The 25,010-nt window shown below is 41.8% G+C and overlaps 1 protein-coding gene across 5 annotated transcripts; it reads right to left on the reverse strand.

Moving 5' to 3' along the window:
• Positions 1-9,029: 9,029 nt before the first annotated feature.
• Positions 9,030-23,863, reverse strand: LOC135373196 (uncharacterized). Of its 5 annotated transcripts, XM_064606440.1 has the most exons (9): positions 23,761-23,863; positions 20,501-20,932; positions 20,414-20,440; positions 20,281-20,334; positions 18,887-18,979; positions 18,403-18,599; positions 14,576-16,338; positions 11,391-11,493; positions 9,030-10,323 (listed from the first exon to the last, which is right to left on the reverse strand). In XM_064606440.1, the coding sequence occupies exons 3-6, from the start codon at positions 20,426-20,428 to the stop codon at positions 18,426-18,428; spliced, it is 336 nt and encodes a 111-aa protein (XP_064462510.1). In that variant the 5' UTR covers positions 20,429-20,440; positions 20,501-20,932; positions 23,761-23,863; the 3' UTR covers positions 9,030-10,323; positions 11,391-11,493; positions 14,576-16,338; positions 18,403-18,425. The 5 variants fall into 5 exon arrangements, 2 of the variants coding, with proteins under 2 accessions (XP_064462510.1, XP_064462509.1); XR_010416336.1 differs by having other exon boundaries at positions 14,576-18,979; positions 20,501-20,667; positions 20,830-20,932; XR_010416335.1 differs by having other exon boundaries at positions 14,576-18,979; positions 20,501-20,667; positions 20,762-20,932.
• Positions 23,864-25,010: the final 1,147 nt, after the last annotated feature.

Consider the following 25,010-nt stretch of genomic DNA (forward strand, 5'->3'; position numbering starts at 1 on the left):
TTCAAGCCATGCAGCCACTTACAGTAGACAAAGTGTTCACTTGGAAATTAGAGATTTACACAAAATCGCCTTGCAAATTCAGGATCTTTTAGCGCCATTACAAACATTTGCCATTACGGTGTGAAATCCATCATACTGCCACCTTACAAAGTTGCACTGCTACAAAACAACTACGAAAGTCAGGAGACACCCTCCCTCATTCAGACTTTTCCGAACAAATTTGGTCAGCTGATTGGAAATGGACTTCCTGTGTCGAGTTTCAAAACAGTGTTACACAAACTTGTTGAGGTCTTATTAGAGACAGGACACTCTGTTATGTGTTGTTTTTTTGTGTGAAGTGCATGTGTGTGAATATGTGCACAGGTTGGTGCAATTGTGTATTTAGTTATGTGATTGCGATTTGCTGTATGCTCGTAGCGGCAATCATCTTTATTCAATCAATCTCAGTTATTGCAAACTGTGTTGGTGCCAGGCACCTCATCCGGCTGGTGCCTTTCTTGCCTGGTAGGCTAATTTAATTTGCTATGAAATGGAACATCGAAATGAAATAACTCTTCCAACAATTGAAACGTTCCGTTGCAATTCACATTTTATTAATTAAATTAGAAAATAAATTAACCGGACTGAATTGAAAATAGAGATCCTCACAAATTACTGTGGCTTTCTTTGACAATGTTAGGATGATGACTTCACGGATGTATGTGGAAGGAACAGGAACAAAACAATTTCGTGTGCCCTTTAAAGAAATCTGCCAGTTGTACATGTAGTGTTTGGCACTTCTTAACACATAAGCGTCTGGTGATGGCAAGGTTACCTGTGTTATACCGCCTGACGAGCTGCTATTGGAGTTCCATGTACTAGTTATTATATGTAATAGCTGTTTGAGGTTATTACATATTTATTATGCAGGTTTTATACATGTGAGTTCCCGCAAATGTACTCCGCGGTGATGAAGCTGGACAGAGAGTTATGCCTGCATAATAACACTGACAAATATCCTGCCCATAAAACCTGACTGTCACTGAGCAAGCAGAGGGGAGCATACAGGAGGTTGCTGAAGAGAGCTCAAGTAGATGTCGAACTTGAATAAAAGAACTTCGTCATACTTTCATATTTGGAGCTTTTTTAATGCACAATATTTTAAACAATGGCTCCTAAAAATGTATCAGACACCGTTACCAACGCTGCCGTCTGTCATATGATTTTTCCCAGAAGCCCAAAAATGTATGACGCTGCATCATATATGCTATTTTGCACACTCTCTGCCGGCATATTACGAAAATATTATCTGAGTGCCACAATAAACTACATGGAACACATTTCATGTTTCATCACCTTCGAATACAACATGCATATTGAATATTTGAGCAGCTCAAGATGCAAAGCTTGGTTCCTCAACGTCTACCTCCTACTCGCACTGAGCGCACAGTTTGCGCACAAAAGTAAGGCTGAGGTTTTCGATAGTTAACTTGCCTAGTGAGCACTTCTGGAGGACTGTGAGCGGGGATTGGTCACACTAAGGGTAACCTGCAAAACAGCCTGATTTAGCTGCAGATAACGATCATTAAACAATACTGTTTGGGAGCTATCAGACAGAGTTTGAAGAACAGTTACGACATGCTGACGGAATGGGTGGATTAAAGGACGTATCAAAACTAGATTTAGAACAGAATTAGATTTGAACATCATATTTGACTCTATGGCTGTGGAATTGAGAGCCCAATGTGATTGCTGACCTAGTTGAAATTTTTACACTGAGTTGATCCGATCTTAACACATATCCGTTCGCTTCCTCTATTTGTTTTCAGCACCCCCTGGCTTCTGCAGTCAGTTTTACCACCTTTACCTCAGTAGTAGTACCTTTACAACGCTTTACAATTCTCGGAAACATTGTCATAAACAATATAGTCTTGTTACTAAGAAAGGGAGAACCCCCAAAACCAGTTAACCCCCACACCACTGACAACATTATGTGGTTACAGCTGTGCTCCTGTTCGCCCATTGCCTCTCAACGGAGGTCACTGTTTGAGAAAAAAGAGAAAAAACAAATTTCTACTAGTTCTACGTACTAAGGTCCCCTTCTGAGTCTGTGAACGGCAGAACACCAAAGCGACACCTTATACAGCACTGAACAGAAGTGAGTACACCTTACGTGAGGTCCATAGAATACACAGTCAGGGATGGACACTTAAATCAATCCCTTACTGTGTATTCTATGGTGTATGGTGTAAATGTATTCTATGGTGGATCTATTCTAAAAAATGGTGTAAATGTATTCTATGCTGGTGTCCAGACACTCTCACCGCCACCTCCATTTCAGTTTCGTAGAGTTCCAATTGACTTTGGTGGTGTAATAGCATGCTGTCCAAAGCAGGATATCCACAGAGAAAAATCCATTATTCGTGACTCTATGCACACTCGTCTGTCTGCATGTGTATTTGTTCCTGTTCCTTGCAACTTGTTGCACCTGTGAAGGTATACACCACAATTCCTCGCTGTATTCACATTCAAGAGCCCTATCTCTTACAATGCAAACGCATGCAAAAGGGATATTGGCAAAGTCGCTCACAAAAGTTTTAAAAAAGGTGCTCATGTTGTTTCTCGTCATGCTAGAACATGAATAATAAATATGGCTTCTGCTAATGTGGCAATCAAGTTGTGTCATTACATACTGGACAACCCAAGTTACAACGATGTTTAAGAGCACCAGCTTTATGAAATTGTACCATTTAAATCTGGATTATAAAGTGTATTAAAGATTTTCCAAATGCTGTTATAATCTGACTATTCGTAATCACTACGAATGAACATGAACCTGTACTAAGTTACTTACAAAACACAAGCTCTCTATATAATAAGTCCGCTTACTAGTACTTAAGTACTTAATATAAGTCATTAGTATACATAGGCGCTAGTACGGACCCTAGGCGCCTGGTTCGAACCCCAACAGCGTCTGGGCCGACTGCGCTCGCATATTTTTTGCCGCGTGGCGGGCGGCGCGAGGGCGGAGGCGCTTATCGGCGGGCGGTGCGTGTGCGGATGGTTGTCCGCGCGCTTACCGGCTGGGGGAGGGCTGCGCGTGCGCTTATCGTAGCGTATTTTTCAGCCTGGGCCGACTTCCCTTAGAACTTTTTCCACTACAACAGGTGTGCAGTGGGCGGTTTACATGCAAATATAGACATGCAAAGGATAGCCATACACAAAAGTACAAGTGAAAATATATTTATTAAAGGCAATAGTGCCAGACTTCTTTGGCAATTTTTTCGATACAACTGCCTTTGCTAGGCGGTTTACATACAAGTATAGACGTGCAAAGGATAGACATACACGAAAGTATAAGTGAAAATATATTTATTGAAGTCAATAGTATCAGGAATTATGCTGTGACTCTGTATGGAGCAGAAAAACCCGGCCAAAAAAAAACTGAAGCAGACGAAACTCAATACAATACACATAACTGAGAATATACTAATTACATGTACGATACAATAGCATTCAATAGGTATCACAGATCAAAAACAATATTTTGAATTACAGCTTTAATTACAAATTCTGATAGATATAAGTAATTTCGAGCACAATACGGAAGCTAAGTTCAATATTCCAACATGATACAAATTTAATAAGTCAGTTCCTTATGAAGTGAATAGCGCAGGCATTAGGAAATAATTCGAATCAACACGATCAACATATAGCATTAATATAGAACCAAACCGACATATCCACCAACATGTAGGGAAATAATAGCTACACAATACCATATCGACACGAGAAACGGTCACCACATTTATTCAAAGAAGATATTCTTAATCAATATGATTACAAACAAATTACAAGTTGTATTATAAAAAGTCTAATATTCTTATGCATGAGCACCATCATTGCAATAGCGGGAGGTTCTGAGAGTTGTATGTAATTAACTTTGAACAGCAGAGACCCTGGAAGACCATGGACATCTACAGGACACGAATGACACGAACGGAAGAGGAAATAAAATCTATAACACAACATTTAATCAAAGAATATATTATTCATCAAAACAACAGAGAAGAATAATCTATCATATTATCTGTCATAAAATCATCCTCGTGACATAATCTAATCGAACACTATACAGTTTTCATTCTAAGACACATTACAAACCTAGCCTTGTTTTATGAATCCAACACACACACATAAAATAGAAATGTTAAAAATGAACTTCACCACATAGCACGCATCTAGCAAACAACCAGCTCCAATGATATCTGCCCTGATTTGTTGAAGACGGGTGCCGATAGATGTATGTAATTAATTGCGAACAGCAGAGACCTTGGAAGACCACAGAACACGGACGACAAGAACGACACGAACACAAGAGGAAATAAAATCTATACCACTACAAAGGAGATATTCTTAATCAATATGATTACAATCAAATTACAAGTTGTATTATAAAAAGTCTAATATTCCTATACGTGAGAACCATCATTGCATTAGCGTGAATATCTGTCATAACATTTCGAGCGCGATAGGGAATCTAAGTTTCGTATTGCAACATTACACAACTTTTAATTAATCAACTTCTGATGAACCAAACAGCATAGACAAAAGGAAATAACGAGAAACAACACAATCAACAGCTACAATTATTAGAGAGCCAAACCTGCGCACCATTCAACACATAGAGAAATAATAGCTAATCAATCTATCAAAAGGAGAAATATTAGACTTCACGCTGAAGAACAGAGGAACACTCTAAGCGGCGACACGTAAACAACAACAGAGGAAAATAATCTATCCTTGAACCTTCATAAAATGTACCAATATACAATTTTCATTCTAACAAACACTGCGAACCTTGATGGAGGTATCCATGACATAGAAAATATGCACTGTTTTCATCTCGGTTTTTACTCTTTTCCTCAAAACCTGGACACTTTATGTCTCTCTCTATATGACCAAAATGAAGCAACTCCCATGCTTTATCACTCAAAGGATTGGGGGCTATATTCCTCCCTCCAGCAAACCGGGCGCTCTCGAGGTCAGATAAGATAGCTCAAAGGCGATATATTTTATTGTACATCGCAAGTAGATATCGGCATTATTCGCAGGGATCACCATCTTTTCGTATCCTTTCATTCAAACGGAAGTCTTTCGTCAAAGTGGTTGACAAGTCGGATAAGTTTGTACAGGTGCGATATTTTTATTGAACATGTAGAGAAAGTCCAAATTATTAAATGACAGCAACAATACTCGATCAAAAACGAGACACTAATTACATCATTTTTGTGATAGCTTGAAAGTTCTATATAAAGGAACCGCTCAGAAATATCAAATGTGAAATGCAACTCAGAGATATGAGGTATTCCCATTTTATAGATTATTTTTATTATGTCAATCGAGTGAACAATTGAAACAAATACAAGACAATAATTATTTCAGGGAGTAACTTCACAACTCATAGAATATCAGTTGAGTGAATACTTGAAACAAAGTCAAAACAACAATTCTCACGACAGGTGGATATGATAGCATTCTAAACCAGATAATAAAATTTCAATCAATAAAAGGAGCGTAGATATGCTTTTAATTAAGTGTAGACGTGCACTTGAAAACCGAACAGACAATTACTCTACATTGAAGAGATGGACGGATTTTGTACTCGATGCCATAACCCAAGCAGCAGAATGCACTGAAAGTCGAGTGCAATACGGGTGGTTGGTATGTGTCTTATCAGCGCTCTTTAGCTTCACGAGTCTCTTCAAGGCCTTCCACCTACCCGTCCACCCCTGTTGCACTCGACTTTCAGTACATTGTGCTGCTTGGGAAGTCATGGGAAGATGTGATAAAAAAACTGCTTCGAACAGGAAGAGCCGCGAAACGATTCCATTATCGCTGCATTTCAACACGTCCTTGACATGGTCGTATTCGGAGATATGGTCCAAATTACGGAATTGAAGGTGGGATAACTTGCATGCCGAATCTACAATAGTTATAAAAATATCTGGACATGGACATCGCAAGGGCCACTGGGATTGATGGCGGAGTTTTTGAGGTTCGCTAACGAAGAATTGAAATACACTAAACAGATGTAATTGTAATCATTGCAATGGGCATTGCGTTCATCAAGAAAGCAGTCAGAGCAAATTATCATATACAAGCGGTATATATCGCACGATCCATTACGGATCTGTTGAAATTGCACATATCTGAGATGAAAAGTACATAAAATCTTATGACATGATATGTTCCAATACCACGGCGACGCAATTATTTTGTTCTAGCACTCCCCGCAACGATGTCGAATGAGCAGAAGTTCAATATTGTTGTACAACGTCTGATGTATCATCCCTTATTGAAACTCAACGAACATATGAACTGCGGTGGACCGTCGGACGATTTTCATCTAATACTGTCCTGTACGCCATTCAAGAACATTCATACAAAGAAAGGAAACATCAATAAGAGATCGTGCAAGTTCGTCGCAACAAAGTGCAAGTTACTAAAGCGATACAAATGCGGCTACAACGTATGGATTGCATCAATCAACGCTGGACTCAAGCGACCGATAATAAGACATCAGTATCTGATACATTCCGAATTCATCAATCAAGACAACAAACGAAAACTTCAAAGATTGGAATAGGAAAATTCTAAATGATCGGAATAAACAAGCATATAACCAAATCAATGAATGTAGTCTTTGTCATCATTATAATGAATTCTACGCATAACAATGAAAAACACTTTGCATTTAGCATGGCTAGACTGAGAACAGTGATCGCTAAGCAAACGAATATTCCACACTGTGTGTAAGAATTCTCATATGGAATTAGAGCAGACCAGCAAATAGGTTTTACCCGACTACACTCTGTACAAGTTCAACATCCGAAGGATAGAATTGCCAGAGAAGGATCGGTCATTGAAATTTAGAGGCATGATACATCAGTTTATGATGACAAAAAAGGATCACTAATCTTTTGTAAAAACTTATATTTCATGAATTAAATTCCACAGTGCATGTATATTTTTCAAACAGTTGCACTAACCCAGACGTAGTAAAAGAAGAAGAAAAGGCGTCTTTGACAAGCAACCCGATTGGAGTGGGACGAAGAAGACGAAGAAGAGTGCGGAATAAATATTTTCGTCAACACAGTTGTCCGTTTGTATGGCCGAATAGGAAAAATGAGCCGTCCAAGTTAGGGCAAAACGGGAAATAAGGCATGATAACTGATTGCGGCGGGATAAGTCAAAGCGTTCGCGACACAGTGTCATCAGCTTTTACAATTGCATTCGGGTTCAGTGCCTGCGAGATAATACGAAGCCTTCGCGCAAAAGCGAATCTATTATCAAATGCCGCGATGCAATTGGAGGATTTTACAAGCATGATGTGCAGGCGAAGCCTACATTTCGAATCACGTAATCGTCGTAACACACGGCTCACAAACGTATATGAAATAATTTCCAAGTGGCAATCAGATTTTGGGAGAAGCGGATCACACTACCGCCATGAGAAATGAATACAATGAAGATGAGCGTTATGCATAAACACAATGGAAGATATGTTATATTAATTAAAACAAGCAGATCAGCGCAGGTCACACATAAACGTAGAGCCAATTCACAAAATATACTCGAGATTTCCCGTAGCCATACAGAAAAACTATCACAATATTTTAGTGACATAGCATCAGGGCACTACAAATGGAAAGGCCATGCTTTAATTTTATAAGTTTTTAGCTCATAACGTTGTAAAACGGAAACTCCACACTAAAGATCATTTTCTGCTTTAAATTTTCAAACTCAAAATTGCACGCTAAGTATGTTCTTCTAAATTATATCTGCGCGTGTATTGGCATCGAGGCGGAAGACCAGTCACAAGGACTCGCTCCCATATAACTATCTCAACAACCTAGGACTAAAACTAGAACTAGTGCAATGCTAACTCCTACTTGCAAAATGATGTCACGTTAAGGATTGCTGTTCCTGCTTGAAGTCGCCATGCAACAGACCAAGACTGCGGAGAGTTGCGCTCGGGATAACGGCACGAAGGAAAGTAATGCTTAGTAGTGAACAACGTACCTTCAATGCTTTTCTTCGAATAGCAATAACGTAGTTAGCCAGCAGTTGAATAGCAAGTTAGCCAGCGTCTTCCGAACTCCATAGCACCAAGGACTCCTCTCTCCCTCTGTAAAACTCTGCGAACACCCGCTCGAACGAGGCATTGCACATGTGACGGCCCCGGAGCGCGACCGCCGTGTATTGCTATGCACCGCGCAATCCACACTTGGTAGTTTATCTCTACGGTTAAGAGAATGAACTGCCGTCTGTCCCGGATTGGAATGGGGAGTTGAAGGAGCGTTTGAATGGTGCTCCAGCGAATCTGTGGAACCCCATACAGCTCCTCAACTTTGTGCCACAAAACTTCGGGAACGAGGCACTCATGAAAGCGTGCTGCGCAGTTTCATGGCTAGAACAGAAAGGACATCGAGGCGAGGTGACACCATAACGATGCAAACGATCCCTGAGCGGCAGGACATCATGCCCAAGTCTCCACTGCAATCTTGCAAAACGAGAGTCCAACCATGCTGCAGTAGCGTAGCGCCACGCGATTTGACGCGGGACAGATACCCAGTAAACCACAAATGTCCTTTAGACGTCCAGAGGATGGTTCAGATAGGACGTTCAGTATCTCCAGTGGGTATCCCGATATATCCAGATTACGTTGAAAAGACGTAACATAGATGATCGAATGCTTGTCCAGAAGACGTTGCTGGTACGTTACAGAGATATCCCGTATGGATGTTCGTCCCATCTAATGGACATACATCCAAAGCATAGATGGATGTCCAATGGACGTTCTGTAGGACCACCCCTGTACTTTGCATGCATTATGACACAGGAAATATTTTTCAATTTCGAAGCGAGGTCGCTTGGTGGAAGAGCAGAATTGATAATAGTCACTCAACAAAGCAGTTTTGAGTCACGGCTCTTTTAATACAATGAACAAAATACTTTCAATAGAAATGTCCCTTGTCAATACAATGTCTCTTGCAATTGCTTGTAATGCACTTAAATGAATCGTAGTGTACTACACACAACTTTGTGGTTTGGTACTTTACAGTATCAGATAGTAGAAAATGCTTGGAATATTTTAGTAGTCGTTCACAAAGTGGAAGCGGCACCAAACTGGGTACTTGAGACATATAGTACATATCTTTGTACTTTCTGTGTAAGTACAGAGCAGTTGGACGTATATAGTGACTAGTGACCGCATAAAAGAAGAAAAAAAGCTCTAATATCATGACGCTTGTGCATCACTTTGTACTTTTCGTTAGTGTGGAGCACTTGGGCAAATACATTGAGAACATAAAACATTAAATACACACATATGCAAGGTGTCCCAGAAAACGTGTAATTGAATTATGGTAAGCAAGCTACGCTACCTAGGATCGTGTGGTCAATGGCATTTCTTCTTACTTGGTTTTTACCACCTACTGATGTGAATGTCATCTGGTCGAAGTTTTATTATGCGAATTTTTAACAAAGCAAAAGAAGGTTGCTAAACCAAATCCCCAGAGGGATAACACAAAAAATGAGTTCTTGAAATTGAAGGTATGATCGCAGTCGAAGCCAAACGCGAGAAGCAATGTCAGTTGCATCTCTTTCTGCTATCCATATGTGGGCTGAGTTCTGCAACTTTCTTATGTCGCACTCACGATCAGGCTGGCTCAAAAAGATGCCAAGAGTTAAGCTGCGAGCATTCCGAAATGCATGATGTTCAGACTGTGTTTTGTTCTGATGGGCTCCTCGATATCAGTGTCAGTTTTCATGAAATTCGGCAAAACATAGAGCTCAGTTCATTAAAATTCATAGAAAAAACTTAAATGACATTCGCATGAGCCATTAGTCACGTGATTCTAGGTGGCATAGTTCATTATAGTTTTAACACTTTCTGAGACACCCTGTATCACATGTCACGCATACTTTAAACATGTATGTAAACTCTGTATATATAATTGCACATATATTTAAAATGTAGTACATCACTTTGTACTCTTTTGTTTGTGTGGGTTGGATATAATGTGTATATAAAAACATTATAAAACATTTTCACTAAGAGACTAGCTTGGTTCTGAGTGTAGGGTTCCTAGGAGCAGCAGTTACCAGCACACAGGATATCCAAAAAGCACTGGGCAAACAGCAAAAATGTCCAACAGGGAAAAATGTTAAAAAAGAGCATCAGAGCTGAGGTACGGTAGTAGTGCACGGTCGAGTACCGTTGTCTGTGGCGGAGAACTTTAGTTCACTCCTCTGTGAGCCCTTTGGTGAGCCGAAGAGCTGCGCATTTCAGAAAGGAAAGGTCATTTGTCTCAGAACAACAGCAAGTAACTTCTCCTAAGTACATCACTGAGTCAGCTATACATCATTCGAGCCCCGTATATTTCTCATCGCACCTATCACAGTCGGAAAGTACCACGTACTATTTCTCCCAACGAGTCCTTCAGGCACTCTTTTATACCACTTTGATACCACGAAACAGAGTGGAACTCACTCCCACAGAACATTGCTGACATCGCAGATCCCGTAACCTTCCGGAGGCATTTACTTTCCTGTTTGTTCCATTAATAACTTTGTTGTCATACAGATTTCTTTGCAACTGAACTGGCACTGCAATGCAATAATAATAATATTAATAATAATTTTCTGGAGTATATTAAAAATGCCGTGAAATTTTTATGTTATTAAGGAAGGCCAGATGCAACAGACACCATTTTTACTTATCTAATCCGACCTCTTCATTGCCTAAAGCTTGTTCTGTTTGTTTGTTGTTCTCTGTGGGCTTGTTCTAGAAAAATTTCGTCAAAGTCAACACTCACTTTCGTGTAAAAAGATCACAAAGCTAAGGAAATACTTGTGTTCATTGTGGCTCCTGCATTTCCACAGCCCTTTACGCAAGTGAACTGCAACTTCAACTAAGATATGAAATAATCCTCCTTCTGCATGACACAAATACTAGTCTGTTTCTAGGATGTTCCAGAGCATCACAGCTAACTGTCATGCCGGCATTGGTTTCAGCAGGAAAGGTAGACTTTGGAGCAGTCTAGCACCCGAATGCCACCAGTTTAGACTGCAATATTCTGCAGTATGTCATTGTGCAGGGTAAGGAACATCAGCATTTTTTTTGTAAACATTGCTGATGGTCGAGGAGGGATCCTAAATCAAAGAACGAGGTCACTGAAACGGGTAGCCAGCTGTAGGACTCGAACCCACATCTTCTGGATTACCGATTACCTGTGGATTATCTATTTGTCCTTTCTAAACATCAATTGCCGACCTGGATCATTTCACGTGAAACTGCCCAGGTGTATTAATAACAATTGCAAAAAGCGTCCCGAAACACGCACCTCTTGGCTGTGTCCCGACTTCTTGCGGGTGCATGGCGGAGCCAGTCTTTGACTGCACTTTCAACTGAGTGTTCGCTGCACTTCTGTGAAGCCTTGACGGCAGCTGCAAAACAAAAAAGTGTGCAGGTTCCTATATGCACACAGATTGGATAGAACATAAAAAATAATGCTGTAGAATTCTTAGGCTTATAACCTTTAAAATGGAAACAGATTTGAGTCATTTGAAGTTGTTATGGATGATCTAAGAGTGCAACGAAATACGCATTATACAGAAAAAAAGTTAGAATCCGGGCGGGGTCATATACGATGTTGTATGCAGGGTTTTGAAACGTGTGAAATCTGGAGCGCAATTGAAAGCCGGAAGGGAAGAACCAAAAAAATTCGGGGTCATAGATTATGCGCACACAGCCTCACACAGGTTAAAAAATATATTCAAAACTGTATGGTATTGAGGTAGTTTTTCAAAGAGGCTATCAGTTGGATTCTTTGATCAGTCAAGTCAATCAGGATGTTAGAAAAGGGTGTCAGATTAAGCATGGGAATAAATTTGTGAACTGTCAAATTGGGTGTGTATAGTGTGAGACTTCCCGGTGTGTTAATACAAGATTAGAAGAACATCATTCGAACATATCTAATCAAGTATAGTACTTCGGGGGAACATTTAGCTACATGTGTTGGGTGCGTACGATTCTTTACTAACATTTTTAAGAGCAGCAAATCTGGTTGTATGTTGTACAGAGAGGCCGTAGAGATAAGAAAAGGGTGGTTGAGTTGTATCAGTAACCCCTCTGTTCTTTTCCAATAAGGTGATGAATTTTCTCGTGACCTAAGTGCTGCTCGGGGGGTCTAGATTGTTCGACAGGAGAGGGAAGGGTAGAGGGTTGCTGTACTATAAAAACGGGGGATGTTTCAGGAATAAAAGTTTTTGGGTGGCAGTACAGTGCTGTGTTGTCTGTCTGTCGTCCTTCTTGTTCTCCTCTTGCACTGGGGTTTTTTTATCGCTTTTAATACACATTGTACACCCTCTAAAAAGTATTTTCATTGTTCATGTATAGGGCCAGAGTTTTTTGGGTCATATTTTCCAGAAACTCGGCGGGAGGGGTAAATTCGGGTTATATTTTGCTTCAATAATTCGCAAGTAATCGGGTTGAACTGAACCTGATTCAACCTAATCCTGGTTGGATCGGGTTGGATCAGGCGTAAAACTTTGATTTACTCTGATTTGAATCAGGAGGTAAATATCAGGCATAATCGGGTAGAACCCTAAAAAGTCAGGACCTATTCATGTAGTATTAATGGAGCCTTAAAGGAGTACAGAGGGCCATCAAAAAAACAAAAAAAAATTCAGATTAACACATCTGAAGGAAGTGTGTGTCTCATAATACCAAATAGCGCGAAAGGTTTTGATGTGTTCAATTTGTTTCCCAGAAAAAAACTCGCATAAACATAGCTCCACGCGTTTACCCTTAACTCGCCACTCCAGCTATAACGAGGATGAGGAGGTATGATGCCACGTCACCGATGACGGTATAAGGAGAACTTGTTCTGGTTCGCCGGTCAGTGGGGGTCAGCGCAGTGTCCCTTTCCCGCCGTAACCTGTTTTGCCAGTTCTATCGGAGAATTGGGGATAGAAGGAGCGGCCGAAGCATTACCGAGCAAGGAGAAAGGCTTTATCAGAACCCCGAACAGCTGAGCAGCAGACGACAGCGAAGTAGCAGGCAACATTTCTCTAGGCCAATCAGCGAGCGTTCTCCTTATAGCGTCAGCGCGAGGTTCCAGGCAGATCACAGGCTGGTACTGCTCTTCACCACCGTTGCGCACGGTCGCTTTTTGCGGTGTATTTTAAATTCAATTTCTGCGATAATTATGACTCCGCTGTGTAAATTACTTCGCATGGTGCATCTTACTGGGCTGCTTAACAGTTTTATAGGAAGAAAACTGGGAGTTAAAAATGACTTCTGTGCTACTTCAAGTTTTCAGGAAATATTTTTTTCTAAATTTGGGTAGCAAAAATTGGGTAAATGAACGTGTGCTCTAAATCATGCAAATCCGGGTGAAAAAGAACTTCCAGTATGCTCAGTTCGGGAAGAAATGGGCTCCTTTACTCAAACTGAACTGGTTCGGTACAAATGGTCATGTAACTGCGTTTGCTGCAAAACAAGTTAGTGTGCATTCCTAGAGACATCTCAGTGAAAAACGAGATTTCACCCTAAGGAGGCAACCTTCAATTCAGGGAAGAATCGGGTTAATCCCTAAAACTTCAGACTCTAACTATTAATCATTACGTGCTTTGTACTTTGAACGGTGTGGAGCATGAGGAACGTCCAACGATCCATCTTAACTTCAATTATTCCTTTCTCTCTAGGCCTTGCTGTCTGAAGATGACACAGTTTAGGTAGTACGAAGGTTTAGGGTTTAATCCAATTCTTCCCTGAATTCAGGTTTCACCTTTCGGGTGAAACCTGATTTTTACCCGGCAAATTGCCCTCACTGATACGCCTGTAGGAATGCACACTAACTTGCTTGGCAGCAAATGCAGTTACATCACCATTTGTACTGAACCACCTAAGTCAGTTAAGAGTAACTGAGCCCTATTTCTCCCCGAATTTAGTGTATTGGAAATTCTTACACCAAAATTTGCATGAATTTAAAGCACACTTTTCTTTACCAGACTTTTACTCCCTGAATTAAAAAAAAATATTTCCCAAAAAACGTCAGGCTCTATTTATACTATAGGCCTGTCGAGCTGGAGTTTTTCGCAGCGCCAACTAGCGACCGACGAGCAAACTCCCTAGTTCAGGTCCCCAGTATGTACATTTTTGCGTGGTTTTCATGCAAATGGTAGACGTTGAGAGGGGCTTGACACCAAAAACACTGAAAGATTAAAATTTAGTTGTGTGTTCTTGCTAGGTCACAGCGGCAGAAATTCTGTAGGTAAACGAACCACTCTAAACGTATTGCAGCCAGCGTTGGATTAGAGCTGTTTGCCATGTGATATCAACATTCACAAGATTATCAATGAAACTACTCCGGATTGCTTTACCTTGGACACAGTTGCGTGTGCAGCAACGTGTTCTAGGTGTGTCACACTAGTTTATCGAGAAGAAAAATGCATTTGTGGCAGTGTGGGAAAAAACAGCAGAGCTGATTGATAATGGCTACAAAAGGTTATCATATTTACTTACCAATAATGCATTTGGAAACATTCAGGTCTCTGAATGGTTGCTTCCCTTTTCTGCCCTGCCAGGAAAATTCTGCTGCCACTTGATCAGACATAAGTGCCCTGAGTATACGCCTCGTACACGATTCTGGACTCACGCCCCCAATGTTGCTGAAATGACGGATCTGAAAGACCACAACACGGCATGACACATGCGCATAACTGAACAAGAACAAAAACAAAAAAGTAAGATTACTAAAAGATATTTGGAGCTTATTTGCTGTTGTGCTATTCCATGCCAAGTGGTCCAGAGGCACACTAGGCAGTCGCATTATTGAGGAGCAAATAATGGTTGCAAACACGTGTTTGCCTCCTTTGAGAGCCGAAGTTTGTACAGTGAGCGCTCATCAAGCTGGGCATCTTGCGCTCCAACGAAACTTTTAGCCAGCTCGCAGTGCTGGTAAGTGAGAGATAAGGAAAGACATGAAGATAGGGGTTCATACAGGCTTCATGGTACCATATGGTTGATTTTTGGCCGTGTGGCATCCAGCATCCGCCAGTCGAGTCGAGTCATCACGACACGAGTAGTGTAAACGACGTAAACAACGAGAATTGGCCAAGGCAGACCACAATTAGGGACGAGTAGTGTAATCACGATATGAACAGTGATCAAGTACTGCCTGCACCGAACACAAGTGGAGAATGTTTTCACCACTAAGTTCCTGGTGGTGGATATCTATGTTTATTTTTAAAAATGTACAATAGGTGGCGGTTACAGAAATGCCCAGAAACAGCTTACCTGGTATTGAAAGTGATAGCCCCCGTGACTGGCATTTTTTTTTATATGTACATCTCAAGTATTGGTGCACAAAACGAAAAGATCGTACATCACAGTTACCAAGTAACTTTTATATACGTGGAAGAGGAGCGGACAGCTAAAGGGATCTGTTTCCAATACTGGAATGTGTTCAAAAATTAAAGGAACAATGGCATATAGTAGGAACTTACGCTTGTGTTTGGTGCAGGCAGTACTTTATCACTGTTCATGTCGTGATTACTATAGTCATGTCAACGACTCGACTGCCGGATGCCATACGACCAAAAATCAGCCATATGGTACCATGAAGCCTGAATGGACCCTTATCTCCATATCTTTCCTTGACTGAAGGGGGCTACATGGCAAAAAGATTTTGAGAAATAAATTCCAGAATTTTATACTGCAAACAAATTTGTGAACTTGTACAACATTTGCATATTTCGTGCACGCCAAAAGCGTAGAGCCCGTGGAGTGTGATGCGTACGGTAAAATGAACTTTCCCCTGTCAAATAAGATGCTCTTTAACGCGCTCTGTGCCTTACGTGGACCGTCATATCTGCTTGCAACGACGTACGTTTTCACAAAGCACTGCATCTTTGAGGGGCTGTGTACCCCTTAAATTTCAATTTCGGTAGAAAAGACCAATGTTCTGTTGCTTTTTTGAGTCATAAGGAACCACCAAAAAATCATAAAATTCTAGGGAGGTCGAGCGACACCTCTGGATAACTTGGCGTGGAATGGCCCTGCTACAAAGCATTAAAATTCCTAGAGTATTACTTCTTTAGCACTTCTGTATTTAGAGCTGGTCATACGTTCAGGCCCAGATAGGGGCATTACATAACTGAGGCAAACACGACGCAAAAGACAAAGGGACGAAGGAGCAGACAGGACTAGTGTCTGTTCCTCAGTCTGTGTTTGCATATTGTTGGAGGTGGCACGGGCACACATACACTTACAGAACTTGTGGAGATCTGAAAGAAGACAAATCAGAAATGCAATGTAGGAGTAGGAAAAGTCAAGATAAACATACAAATAAGGTTATTATAGATACCGAAAAACACTCTAAAATGTTCAGCTGAAGAAAGTAAAACACCTAGTAGTCAGGCATAAACTTAATACAGAGGCACCAAAAAGCACCACATTGAAACAGTTGCTGGCGTGGAGGAGAAAAGGCTGGTTATTATATATTTGAATGGTAGTGGACCTCAGATAGCGACCATGCTATGTGGAAGCTCATTCTAACACTAGGCCAAGTGGCCTAGTGTTAGAACGAATGAAGACACAAATAAGGAAAGTAATCATGGTTTCAGTGTTTTAACTCCACCTTGAGGGAATGATTTCTGAGAAATAATGCAGCAATGCTTACCATGGCTCGGAACCGTTATTTTTTGGAGTTCGGTTCAAGTTCTGGTTCAATGTTATCGGTTCGGTTCGGGTTCAGCACAACCAAAATAAAGGTTTGAACCGATACTTACCAGTCCGAACCGGTTTACGTGTGCTGTGCTAATCAGTGTACCACATTTGAGACGTACTAATAACAAGTTCCGGCGATGGCTTGCCATACACCTCACAGCAGATCATCCTCTACTGTATCGAAAAGTGCTGGGAAATGGCGTACAGCATACCATTACACTCCATTACAAAAGGCTATCGCCAATTTCTAAAGAAAAAAAAAGAGAAGAAAGCGATCACGTGGTAGATTGGAGTATCCCAGAGTGCCATACGTGGGCCAAAACGCTGCTCCCCGTTGAAAACAGGACGAGAGGCCGCTCCTGTGTTTCTTTCTTACATGCTCTGGACCACATGCCAAACTCTTTCCCATGATCGCCAGAGGTCTGCGTTGCTTGTAGATATAACTGTGGACTATTAAAATTTACGTCGCATTCACACTGCGACACTGAATGAAAGAAAGCAGCCGAGGCAACAGTGTAAAGTATATCCATCTTGTAGCAATTTCTTTTTTTTACACCTCGAGCCACAAAAATTTACAGGCATGTCCTGAAGCTTTCGGAGGTGAGGCTGCAGGACTCATGCATGGGGCTGCAGGTGCATGGACTCACCACTTCTTGGTTCATCGATTTGTCCACTCTGTGAATTCCGCAAGATTCCGAGTGATGCAGTGAGCTGGTACGCGGCAGTCGACTGGGAAGGTATAGGCATTTTTACCGTCTGGCGAACTGGTTACCGAATGATATTTTTCTGGTTCAGTTTCGGTTCGTTCAAGGGGAGAGAAAAATTGTTTACTGTTCGGTTCGACAAAAATTACAATTTTTTGCGGTTTTGGGTTACGGTTCAGTTCCGGTTTCGACCCCAGCTGCTTACATATCTGTGCTCAAGTGTCTGTTATAAAAATATGATAGAAGAGGCAGAGACCGGAGATCTTTCTTCACAGAGCTAAGGTAGGGAGGTACAGATCGGTTTCCATAGGAGAAACACTACTGTCATTGTTGTAGTCAATGAAATGTGGTTTAAAATGAATTGAGTGTTTTGTAGAGCTTCTATTGCTCTTTTATAATAACTGGGCAAGGCCCATATTGCAGAAGCATATTCAAGTTTAGGCCTAATAAGTGTAACATACATAATATTTTTAACCGAATGCAGACAATGGGAGACTTTATGATGCAGATACTCGAGAATATTGTTTGCGCGGCTGATATTGCAGGAAATATTGCTAGTCCAGGACATCTCATAGGAATGCAAACCGAGGTACTTGTAAGAGGTGACGTGCTGGAGACAGGAGTTGCCAAAATGGTAGGGGAAATGAAAGGGATGAGTGCTCATGAAGGACAAGACTCTTATTAATATTAAGTGACAACTGCCACATGTTGAATGCCAACCTGAGAGGACTGTAAAACCTGTGAATCTGGCTCATCATGAATTGTCTGATACAGGCATAGTCGTCAGAACGTAAATAAACGTGTGAAGTGAAGGCAACCTGGCAGATCATTGATAAACATCAAGAAAAGGAGTGCCCCTATGACTGACCACTGGGGAGTATTCAGCCCTCCTGTGAGAGACACGCGTGCCATTCCTACCAGGGACTCTGCAGTGGAGCCAATCAGGGACTCGTCGAAGCGCTTAAAGCTGCAATATTCTCAAACCGCTCCTTCAGGATGCTGTCTTGTTCTTGAATGGCACACTCCTTTGTGTATTTAGTTGAAAGCACCGTCAAAAGCTCTGTCTGCTGCTGTACCAGAAGACGAAGAGCAGTCAGCCGCGTGAGCACTTCACGCTGGAAGTTTGCAACAATATGTGTGCTGTAATTTTCTCTCTCTCATCACACCTGAAGCAACAAGTAAATGATGTGCAAGCTGATTAATTCAGAACGTTGCTGGAACACTCATTATTTTGCAAGACACTGTCCTCTTCGACGCATTGGCTATAGCCTGACATACGATTAGCAGATTGACAGAAGTGACAGTAACTGGAAGCTGAAAGGCCAAATTTAAGACCGAAACACAGGTCAACGTGTATTACAAAAACCTTCCAGTAAAACCGTGCTGAAGGCCTATTACTTACCACTTGGGGAAATAACTTTTTCAACAGCAGGTGTTGGCTGCTGTTGTAGCCTTGTGCACTGACGGCTAACTTGCAGAAAAGGTGAACCATGCACTGTAAAAGGTGAATATCGAGAAGAGTTGTTATAATAACAATCTCTTCAGATTAATTTTAATTTCAGAACAGAGCTGTGAGGGAGACTGGCTGTTCTTGCTGGTGGAATTTTAGGGCAAGCAGAGACACTCCCTTTTGCATGTTCTGCATTTCCTTACGAAAACACATCAATACGCCAACATCTGCCTTTCCGAAATAAGCTTCTTCAGAGTTCAAGCACTCGCCAATCATGGTTACCAAATCCTGCAAAGAGGTAGTTAGATATGTACTCCTCGCAACACAGTTGTCTGAAATTGCGTGTCAGTAGTTCCGCAGCCCACATGTGCTCATGCATCTTTGCTGTGCCCAAAAGTGTTGTACTCGTATTGCGTTTGAAAGTGGACCGTATGCTGCACGTATTTATTACTTGAAAGAATTGGTCTTACAATAGTTGCATGTATGCATCTGGAGATTAGAGATGGGATAAACCACGGGGTCCTGGTTCCAGACAAGTGTGTCAAGAGCAGTGCTTCCAAGATATACAATGTTGCACAATAGTGTGACCCGATTATTAAAAATCTATTTGAGATAAAAATTTGAAACCTTCTGCATGACACTTCTGAAGGCTTCTGTATACCATGAGTGTACCTCAGTAATTAGTCTAATTAGCTTATTTGAACTCTCAAATTATGCCAAGAAAAAGGAAGCTTTTTTTTGCATTAATTAAGCTCATGGCAATAGCACACCATTTTAGTCACAATAAAGGATCTTTCACAATGTTTGCACAAAAATTTGACACCTGAAAATAGGTAACCACCATGCACATGCTCAGTCAAGTTGACCAAAGTATGGGGAAGAGGAAAGAACACAGAAAACAGCAAGTAGCCGTGTCCATCCCCTTTTCTGCTGCTTCCATTTCTTGACATGAAATATGTTTGTCAGATTGCGCCTGGTCCCCACAATCCCTCTTTTCTGTTTTTCTCAGGCTGTTCCCATACGAAGTGGGAACGTCTTCGGGCCATGCCACGATTGCAGAGATGTCAGGTTTTCGGTTCTCAACCATGGAAGAGTTGAAAGAACCTTCAAGACTGGAATAGGATATTGTGGCCACAGACCTTCCAATGAATGTAAAAACAGTTATCTCTTCTCGGTAAAAGTTAAATTAAGAGTTCAATTAAGATCATTATTCTAATTAATGCGGCACACACACACACAAAGGGCCTGTTTGGGTGGCAAAAAACATTCGCATGTGTCACGCAGGTTTGCCCCCGACTGAAGACACGCTCGTTATAAGCACTTCCGAACATCCAAGCAAGACCCACCAAGGTCGTAATTACTGATAATGGTATTGGATGTTGTGGACAGTGTGGCATCATCTACAAAAGAAAATTAGTCAATGAGAATGGATACAAACGCAGGTACATAATAATTTTTTTTTCGATTTAGAAATGTTACCTTCGCCATGTGCATCTACGTCAGGAGCTGTAATTCGGAAACAAACAATTAGGAGAACGCACATTTTTATCTCAAGTTCTCCATTACAGTGGAAAGCTGAAATTCAGTGGTGGTGCTGGTGGACTGTATTGTGAGTCCTCATCCTCATATCTGATACGCTTTTGTATTTTTCGTAATTTTTGGTTCCTGACCAGAGTCCAGGTCTGATGTATACTGGGCAAGGTCGAGTTTTCTCCGACCATCTCCGTACCTTTCTGTTTGAAGGAAATAAGGCGTGCAAAAGTAGTACACCTAGCATGATCAATCATGAAAATTAAATCATATAAATCATCCATATGCTCCTTTTACAGTGATTTTGTAGGTCATCTAGTCTCGTCCAGGTGCTTGACACCTTTTCACCAAACTTGGTTTGTCACCTGGTCCAGGGGGCCAGGAGCACCTGTCGCCAGCAATCCATGTAGCTGGGACTACTTCCACAGAGCCTTCCTCAATGAACTCCACAATGCAGTATTTTGCCATCTGAAAACACACAAAAAGATTATGCCAGAAAAAAAAAAAAAAACACAGGTTCACGTACTCTCCAGTTTTGTTGCGCGCTACAAGCAGTACCACATCACCCAAGTCTGTAAGGTGCAAAAGTCCATAAAAAATAAATTGTAAGCTTTCAATTAAGCGCCAATAAAGCAGTATGCAACGGCACACTAACTACTAGATTGGCCCAGAACGCATACTAACACTTCCCGTCCCCCATTCCTTCACGCTGTCCTCTCTCGATCAGTCCACCATGGATGCTGCTCATAGCTCAGTTGCTTCGTACAGCTAACACAGAGTATTTTTTTTAAAAAAGTCCTAACTAAAAGTCCTTGCATGTCCAAAGAAGCAGCCTTCTGAAGTTCAACAAACGTCAAGTGAAGAAAATCATGATCTGATATGCTGACTAGTGCAGAAAAGCATGTTCTGACATGAAGACTCAATACTCATCATGCCGGCCCATTTATGCTTCAAGGCATCACACAGTTGAAGAGAGGTTACTCGTGCATCATTATGCTGTATGCAGAAGCGGTATAACCACAATTTTGTCATTGTATGGGAACTTTACAAGCTTTTTCACATTTTTCACTGGCCAACACATTGTCGATGAAAGTTTGCTCACAAGCTGGATTCCCAGCCTTGTTGAATCAATTGGGGAGCTGTAAAAGGCTTGCGTCTCAGAAAACTTCTTGCTGATGATGCAGGCATCGCCAGTGGACCTCATATGAGCAAAATTCTCAACAATGATAATGTCTCCCTCGATTTCACAACAGTTGTCACTTGCAAGTAGGCTGAGGGTGAAAGACGGGAATTTCAGCACCTTGTATTGTGGAGACTTGCATTCAGACGGAAGCTGGTGCCTGTCATGGCTGCCTGACAGAACAAACTGATCCGACTCTTCCGTACATCTATTGCCTTTTATGAACTTGCGCCTTTCTTCCATCCTGTTATGCAGTTGGTTGAGATGACAGCCAGGTTTACGGAGTAGCTTCTTGATTAGCTGCATATTATTCTCAAACGGAAATGCTGAAAATGAGTCGAGGGGACCATACAGGCGTGCGTCATCTGCTAGGTGGAGAAACCCATGAACGTTGTACGATACCTCTTGCTTCCCATAAATTCTGACAACGCCTTTTAAGAAGTGTGCAAGAAGTTCTTCAGCATAAGTAGCAAACTGCTGACAGCGTGATGGAGTACAAAGTATTGTAGCTGCTACATATGCAATGTCAGAAAGTTTGCAAACACTGCATCTGACAAGGCATCTCGTAGGATCACTGGCCCAGAGTAGTGAAGCAAAGTTCGCTATTCTGTAGCCTTCCAGCGATCTTTCTTTCAGCGATCTTTTCCGTCCTATGCTGTCTGGCAAACTCCACTGGGACATGTTTTTCGAGTGCGGCACTCCTCGCAGATATCGCATTGCGATCAATTGGCCCGAGCCGGACTGCTAATGGCCCCGCGAACCACAAATTCACAAGCTTCCGCACCACTCCAAGATACAACAGGTGCATCGGATCTAAAGGCACGGATGTAATGCAGTTGATTGGCAGCTCCGTTAGAATTGACACCCCCAGGTGGTGGTCTGAATCGTCCTGATTTCGGAACGACTGATCAGTTCGTGTGTTTCCAGCTTTACTAGGATAAAACATTTTCTCACGAAACTGACCTTCAACTGTGCATTTTGGGCATGCGGAATATCCAGTGGGACCCTTTGTTCGAAATATGAATGCGCGGGCAGGAGTGTCGCAGATAAAGTTTCTTATTTAAACTTTAACATTGTCATTAGACACTGCAATTCCCTCTTGAATCACGACTTCGTGTTGTGTCTGTCCCTTCGTGAACTCCTTCAGTTCGGATACAAAAGGCTGTAGAAAGGTGTTTGCACAATCCGGTTTTGAGGGCTCAACGAATGCACCAATGCTAAATGGTTCAAATTTCTGATCATTGCTGGAATGCACTAAACACTGAATCGGCCAGAGCTGCTCTCTGGAGCTCTTGGATAAGGGCAAGCCATCAATATTAAATGATAAGCTGACCACCTGAGAGTCCTGTGTGGTCTCAACCAAGATATCCATCAAGCCTTTCTTAAGGCCAAAATGGCAGTACTGTCTAGGGGAGAGTGAACTAATACTGGCGACATTCGCAGTACTACGGGGCGTCCTCAATAACGTTCGAGCATCTTTTGGTAGATATGCAAAACGACCGTCGTCGTCGTCTTTCAACAGTCTTAAAAGTGCGTTCAATGATCTATGAGTGATGTTGTAGTTAGCTGCCCACTCTGCCAACCGTGAGCTAAATTCTGAAGTAGAGCGTAAACTTTCTTGCACACGACGATCTGATCGTTCGTAGCTTCCACAGCCGCCGAACGAATCGTTCTTACCATCGGCGTCAGAGTTGTTTGTGTGACTGGCAACACGTTCATTTTCACAACCAGTGTAATGAAGTTCAACATGTTCCGGATGAACTGTACTGTAGCTACTTGGTGAAACTGAAGTAGAAATATGCCCGCTGCTGTCAGATTCTGTCCCTGAGTCTCTGTGTTCTGTGAAGGCTTGCAATGAGGAGTTGTGATGTGTGCTTTAAATACCTGAGGGGCCTGCTGATTCGAAGAGCGTAACGACCTCCAAACGAGCCCGCTTTCGAACATGATTTTTCGTTGGGATTCTCGACATTTGTACGATTTGGTTCGTATGGGAGGCGGCGGTATGATACAGCGTCTACGCGCAACTATGCCAGTGCTTATAAGCTTCACTGGACATCGTCCCATGCTGCAAAACTATGTAACGAACATAGAATAGACCAATATTAAATATACGCACTTGTTTTGTTGAACGGAGCTGGAGATCAAGTACAAAACTACAGGAAAAAACATAGACGCGCGCGGCCCGAGCACAGACAAAGGAAATGGCGGGAGATGATACCGATGACAATGACGATATCACGTTTGCTACTACCAAATGCGCTAATATTTTCACGTCTTCACAAGACTCTGAGGACTGCTTAAAAAGCTTCAAAAGACGGAATCTTACATTTCCGCCGTGTCACTGAACACAAAAAGGCAGAAAATGGAAACCACTGAGCAGTGATATGGAATCGAGACAACCGCGCTATGAACAACTACTGGAGTTTAGAATAAAAAGAACAAACGGAAGAGGGTATTGAAAAGAACAGAAAGACTAATTCGTCACAGAGAGAGCGAGATACTTTATTTTCACAGTTATGTGATGCAACTACTTATAACAACTGAGCGTTCGTTATCGCTTATCCATGTTTACGTTTACAACATACATCGGACGTTCAGTGCACATAAGAATAGATGCACAGTAGACGTCCAAAATCAAGATCCACTGTACGTTCTTTAGACGTCCAACTTTTCTAACGTACTCGCTGTACCTCCGGTAGCTCCGGTGCACCCCGGGTGCCGGAACTAAGCTCAGCAGGGACACATAGAAGATCCGCGTCCACGTGGCTCTCGCGGAGGCGACGGACTGACGACACGTACTCTTTTAAGTGGGGAGCTGTAAACTCTGAGCACGGCCTATTCCGCTGAAAGGAACAAAAGAAACGAATCTCCGAGCCAAGAAGGTAGTGCGCCGCATGTGGTGCATTCCACTTGCAGAAGAGATAACATTGCGCCCTATTTTGTACTTTTATATTGTGGTGTGCATGCTTCTGCATGCATGCTATGCTGATTGATTGGTTGATTGACTGACTGATTGGCTGGCTGATTGGTTGGTTGACCGATTGATTGGCTGACTGAGTGATTGATTTGTTGCTTGATTGGTTTGATGGCTTGTTGACTGTCTGATTGATGTGTTGGTTGACTGGTTGATTGATTGATTGGTTGCTTGCTTGCTTGATTTACTGGTTGATTGGTTGGTTGTTTCGTTGACTGACTGATTGTCGGTTGGTTGGTTGACTGATTTATTAGTTGTTTTGTTGATTGACTGATTGATTGGATGGTTGACTGACTGATTTATTGATTGATTGGTTGACTGATTGGTTGTCGGCTGATTCATTGAAACGGTTGTTTGACTGAATGATTGATCGGTTGGTTGACTGACTGATT

Source organism: Ornithodoros turicata, unplaced genomic scaffold (assembly GCF_037126465.1).
Source record: "Ornithodoros turicata isolate Travis unplaced genomic scaffold, ASM3712646v1 Chromosome22, whole genome shotgun sequence".
Classification (NCBI taxonomy): Eukaryota; Metazoa; Arthropoda; class Arachnida; order Ixodida; family Argasidae; genus Ornithodoros; species Ornithodoros turicata.

Excerpts from the sequence above, each read along its gene's own strand:
- LOC135373196 (XM_064606440.1), bottom strand. Across the intron at positions 18,980-20,280 it reads TATCAGTAATTACGACCTTG|TGCATGGTTCACCTTTTCTG; the intron begins GTGGGTCTTGCT and ends CACCTTTTACAG. Across the intron at positions 18,600-18,886 it reads AAAAGTTATTTCCCCAAGTG|CGTGAAGTGCTCACGCGGCT; the intron begins GTAAGTAATAGG and ends GCAAACTTCCAG.